General features: G+C 31.4%; 1 protein-coding gene across 1 annotated transcript; it reads right to left on the reverse strand.

Annotated features, from left to right (window-relative positions):
• Positions 1-299: 299 nt before the first annotated feature.
• Positions 300-734, reverse strand: LOC149533318 (putative disease resistance protein At5g47250). The gene has a single exon (XM_089805837.1). It carries the CDS (start codon positions 732-734, stop codon positions 300-302), a length of 435 nt encoding a protein of 144 aa, XP_089661963.1.
• Between the last annotated feature and the right edge of the window lie 5,229 nt (positions 735-5,963).

Here is a 5,963-nt window from a genome sequence, read left to right on the forward strand (position 1 = left end):
CCGTACATGTTTTGTTCAATTCTTTAACAAAACATCAAACTATGCCTTAAAATATTAAAATGTGCCCTAAACATCAATTATTTCCTAAGTGATAGAAACTATTAATTATACTCTAAAATGATAAAATATACCTTAAAATATAAGTACCCCATAAACAATATAGAAATATTATTTATATAGTTGTTCCTGCAACAACAAATAATCAAAACAAGCTTTGAGATATGGAGGAAGAGAGACGGAACTCAGCTTGAGGATTTGCATTGTGGTGTCCTCTACCTCTGCTGCATCTTTTAGTTTCCTCAGTTTTGACTGCCACACTTGTAAGTCTGAACTTCTGAACAACTGGCCATGGATGCCGCAACTGTCTCAACGGCCAGTGGCAACCTTCCGCATTCTTTTGTGATTTGAAGGGCCACGCTTTCAAGGTGCGCAGGCGGCCTATTTTCCTCCAAACCCGGAAAGGCAAAAAGGCAAAACAGCTTCCAGCTGTCCCCTTTTGATAGGTGTTGCATTTCATACTCGTAGGCATTCATCTTTACAGCAACATCTCTGCTTCTGGTAGTTACAGCTATTTTACACTGGTTATTTCCCCCAGTGGGAAGACCAAGTTTTGATATCAAGACGCTATCGGCACTACTCTTCCACACATCATCAAGAACAATCAAACATGTTTTGCCATGTACATGACCTGGCACCAATTCAGCTGCTCTGAAATCAGTGATGTTATCGGGCATTTGTAATTTGACGATGGAGCGGCGGCAGCGTTTGTGGCGGGCTGGTGAAGGAGGCGGCGCGCGGTGGAGTTTGCGGCGGGCTGGTGAAGGAAGCGGAGACTTGGCGAACTGGTGGAGGCGGCGTCGTGCCGGCGAATTTCGTGGCGACGGACTGGTGGAGGAAGCGGATAGGCGGCGGACTCGTGGAGAAGGCGGATATCTATGCGGGGGACTTAGTGGTGGCGGCAGATTTCGCTGCGGCGGAGTGGTGGAGTGGCGTCGCGGCCGCGGACTGGTGGAGGAGGTGGATTGGTGGTAGAGTTTGGGGGCGGACTTTTGATGGTGGATTTTGGATGATTAGATTTAGTTCGAGATATGTTTACTACTTTGTGAGGTGGATCCGCCACTTTTGGTAGAGGGGACTATCAAGAGCTTTAATAGTCTCAAAATCATCAAAGGTAATCAAAAGTTCTAGACGGCAGAGGCTTCAATTTAAGCCTAGGTTTTCAATTATGATAGAGTTGAAATTTGAGATTTAAGCAGAGGTAGAGGTTGAGATTGAAGTGAAGATAGAGATGGAACCACATGCTCCACTTGATTAACGACATGATTAAGATCATCTATTTTTGAATCGTACACAATATTCATAGAGGATGGTTGAGCAATAATACTTCGAAAATTTAAAATGTCATTTTTAAAACTCATTCAATTTTTGAAAAAATAAATTGATTTTTATTTATTAAATGGGCTAACTATAAAATATTGAAAACAAGCATTAAAATTAGGAAAAACTTAATTTAGTTTTAAAGTTATATTTTTAATTATAATTTGACTAAGATTTATATACTATTTTTAAAGATTTATATACTATTTTTTAATGATAGTTTTATTTATACATCTATAAATGAAAAATTTAAGAATGACGTCTAATTGACTCATTAAATATGCAAACTTAAATTTAAATTTTTTTAAAAATTTTACCTTAATCACAAATTAGAATAATACAAATTTTTAAAATCATTTTATTAATAAATCCTTCAATATTATTATTTACATTTTAATAAAATATAAATTTAATTATATTAATGAACAATTTATATAAAACTTTAAATTTTTGTATTTCAAAGGTTTTTATTGTAATAAGATGTGTAAAAATCTAATTCATACAAATGTTATTGAAATAAAAGTCTAAATTAAATATAAAACTTTAAAATTTAAACAATGAAAAAATTATGATTATATCAAAATACAACTTAAAAACATTTTTTAATCTTAATATAAATAATATAATTATTTTAATATATAAAAACGTGAATAAATCTTAAATCATTAGAAAAAATTAACAATAATCTTACATTACATAACTCCAATCGCATCTAATTTTATTTTTTATTAGATATAAGAGTATCAAAAAATACAAGGCAACCAAAGAGCCACCACGAAAATCAACAAGGAGGCCAAGCCTCACAAAGGAAGAATAGAATCAGTTGTACAAAATAACAAAAAGAGGAGAAGAAGGACTATCTAACTAAGAACATCATAGTATATGTCCACCCAAGCAGTGCAACTTAAGGGACCCTCCATCCAAACAACGCTTTTATATTCTTGAGTCAACATCAGCCTGAATAAATCTTCTTTTCTAAGATTCACTTTCTTAATGATCTCTCTGTTCAGCCTAATGCAAGCATGCTCAAAAGCCTGCAGATCATCCAGGGTTCTATGCCATTGGTATCCATGCTTCAAATCATAGCAGAAAAAAGCAGCATGCCCATCATGAAGGAACACATCTAATTTTTACAATATAATAAGAAAACAATATGCAAAATATATATTTTAATCAATGTATATTTTAATCTCCACATCCATTTACCCAAAAAAGAAATCCCAATGAAAAAAGAAACAGGTGATTGTAGTTTGACATGGCAAGAATATTCCTCCCCCTTTGACACTTTGGCAAAGGATTACTTTTTCCAATGTAATCAAAGGACAATGGGGTCAAGTCACGGGCACAACAAACAGGTAGTGGTTGGGTGCAAATATGTTGCACCATAGCCATTGCTGTCCGTTTTTGCACTTTTGAATGAGCTTAAAAATTGTAAGAGGTAGGAATTGATAGGCTAAAAAATTGTAAGACCTATGAATTGATAGACTAAATGTTTAGAGAACAAGTAAATTTATTATTAACTCAACTTAGTATTTTATTTAGTATATATAGACATGATTTCATAATATGTATAATATATATGATACATATATATTACTTTATATTTATATGTTTCTCTTTTTTTCTTTTTGATATGTGTCTATTTTGCATTTTGATGATTACATATTTATATTAATTTATAAACTTTTTGAAATAGAATATAATGAATTTTAAAAACTTGTTTTTATATAATTATATTAATTTAAAAATATGTTAAAGTATATACATGAATTTAAAAATTTGAGGCTTTTGTATAGATTATGAATTTATAATTATAAGTTATTCATAGAGAATTTTACATATATTACTAATTAATATTTATTATTTTCTAAATTTTAAACTTAAAATGATCTATTACATTGTTTTAAAACAAAAAAATTGACAATCAACTTTTTTCTTAAAACATAAAATGAAAGGTATGAAAAATATTTAGTCATCATGAAAAAATCATATGACATGTAGGGGCGGCCGTCAAATTCTAGGCTTGCTTGTTAGTATTGTTAGACAATTGTGTTTGTTTTTTCTAAAATATTTGTATTGAGTCGTTATGATGCAAGACAATGGGATTTCACTAAATCCTAAACAAAAACCTAAATCTTAGCAAGGGAAAAAGGAGTTTTTGAAAAACTAAAAAATCGAGTGTTCCTCTTGGTATTAGTTATGCATTTAACTAGTTTTCCAAACAAGGTTGCTATTTTTTTACTCTTATTTTTTTTGTTTTTGAAATATAATGTTGTAATTTGTAATAGAATGTTTGAATCAAACATAAATGGTACCATATGTCAAAAGGAATAGAATGATTTAATTTTATGTGTTCGTAAATTTTAATGTATGGCTATTTTTTAGAAAGTTGTTTAGTGATATGAATTGGATTTTATGTAATATGAGGTGGAAGAGAGTAGAAATTTTCATATAGTATTGTTCTATATGTGAATTGACTTTATCTTATCAGGATTATTAAGCAAAGTTAATAAAGTGGTATGTAATATGGAGTAAAAGAGAATATAATTATTGATTAAATAAAGCATAAACATTATTGTTATTTATTTTAAAAGAGTTGTTAGAAGGAACATTAAATAAATATATAATATTTTGGTAAATTTATGTGTAAAATATTCTTTGTTGTATTTTTTGACATGTAAAAGTCAATGGATTGTGTTTCATTTGAAAGTTTATGTTGTAATTTGTAATGGTAGAATGATTTGTTATTATGTGGTGGTAGCTTTTAATTGAAATTATTACTTTGTTATGAAATCTATTAAGTGATATCAATTAGATAGATGTAATAGAAAGTGGAATAGAGTACAAATGGAAGCAGTAGAATTTGTTAGTTTTATGCTGTTAATTTTTTTGAAAGAGTTTATTTGAAGGAACACTAAGTAAGTATACAATGATTTGGTAATACTTTTGTGCAATTTTTTGGGTCTATTGTGCTTGTTAACATGATACAAAAGAAATAATTAACATAGGAGTGCAAGAATTTTCCTAAGGCAATTATGAAATTCCAAGATCTAGAAGCTCAAGAGATAGCACGAGAGAGATACACAAAATGATCAATTGATTAAGTCAATTATGATCAAGAATACAATCCTCATGCCTTTCCTTAGATTTAGATACAATGCACATAGAAGTGCCCGAAGATATAGGCAATGCAAGATACTAGGAGTTATGCAAGTGATAAGCATACCAACTAAGCACATGTCCACAAAAGGTGGACTATCCTTCATTGTGCATGGAAGTATGTACAACAATTGAAGGATAATCACACAAAGAGAGGTGCGAGATAACATGTTCTTAAATAAAGTGCAAACTCTTATGTATCTATATGAAAATAAATATGAAAATGGATTAGACTAAGTAAACTTGAGTAAATTGTAATGAGTTAAGAGATTTTCCTTGACTCAATCGGTAAAAGCTAATTTAGTACCTAATCCTTTGGTTTTCTCTAAAAGATGTTTATGGATCTCTTCTCTTCAATGTCTCAATCTAATCTCCTTATTTGATATTCTCTATTCTGTCCTTCACTGCTAGGTTGCTCTGTTTGATCTTCCTATCTAACTTAGCCTTCCTTGCTCTATTCTAAGCTTGGTCGCTCCTTCATATCTTCACTTCTCCATTCACCATACATAATAACTTAGGGTTAGAACTCTTCTTAAATAGATAATCATAGAAAGTTCTAGATCTTAATAAACAATCTATATTCCATTTTACCCTTCTATTTTTTTGATTGGCTAATCTATTATTCTTGGGACTTCTGCAAAAATGCGTAATCTTCTCGTTAACTATCTCTACAATCTTTAAATGTCATGTAGAAGTTAGCTAGGCTGATTTACATAAGTGTTTGTGCCATTACAAAATCATATGTCAAAATTGATTTACTCAACAAATGAATGTTTTGACGCTCAGTCATAAGTAACATTCATGCTATCACTCAACTTCTATAGGATTGACATATATTGATTCACTCAACATTGATAAATTTTAACTTCACTCAGTCTCCACTATTTTACTTGGCATGTATGTTGTCTTGGTCTCTACTAGGATGCATGACAACATTTGACTTGCTTGACATACGAAGACATATAAACAAGCCCTTTGTAGCTTGACCTTCTCTAGATGGCTCGATCATAGTGATGATCAACCAACACTGCCTTAGAAATGACTAAGTGTTGGACACTAATAGGAAATTTGGGCTTGGATATCAACAATCTCCCCCTTTGACACTAGTGGCAAAAACACTTTTTCATGACTTAACAATCCATACAAAATTACCAAAATACCAAAAATAACACTCCCCTTGACACTGTAACTTGGTCTTCAAAACCTATCTCTACTATACGATGTATAATGTTTGTAAACTCTAATGCAGACTTGTCTGATAATTCTGTCACCCCCTTTTTTCTATCATGACAAGATTTCCCCCTTGTTTTTGTATGAGGATAGTATTTTCCTCTTTGCTGACTCCTTATTCTAGTCATAAGTAGATTTCCCCCTTAATTTATGTCATGAAGATATTTCCCCCTTATTTTTGTCACTTATGGCTTGGG

Source organism: Cupressus sempervirens, chromosome 10, assembly GCF_028749045.1.
Source record: "Cupressus sempervirens isolate cs-2001-9-10 chromosome 10, ASM2874904v1, whole genome shotgun sequence".
Taxonomy (NCBI): Eukaryota; Viridiplantae; Streptophyta; class Pinopsida; order Cupressales; family Cupressaceae; genus Cupressus; species Cupressus sempervirens.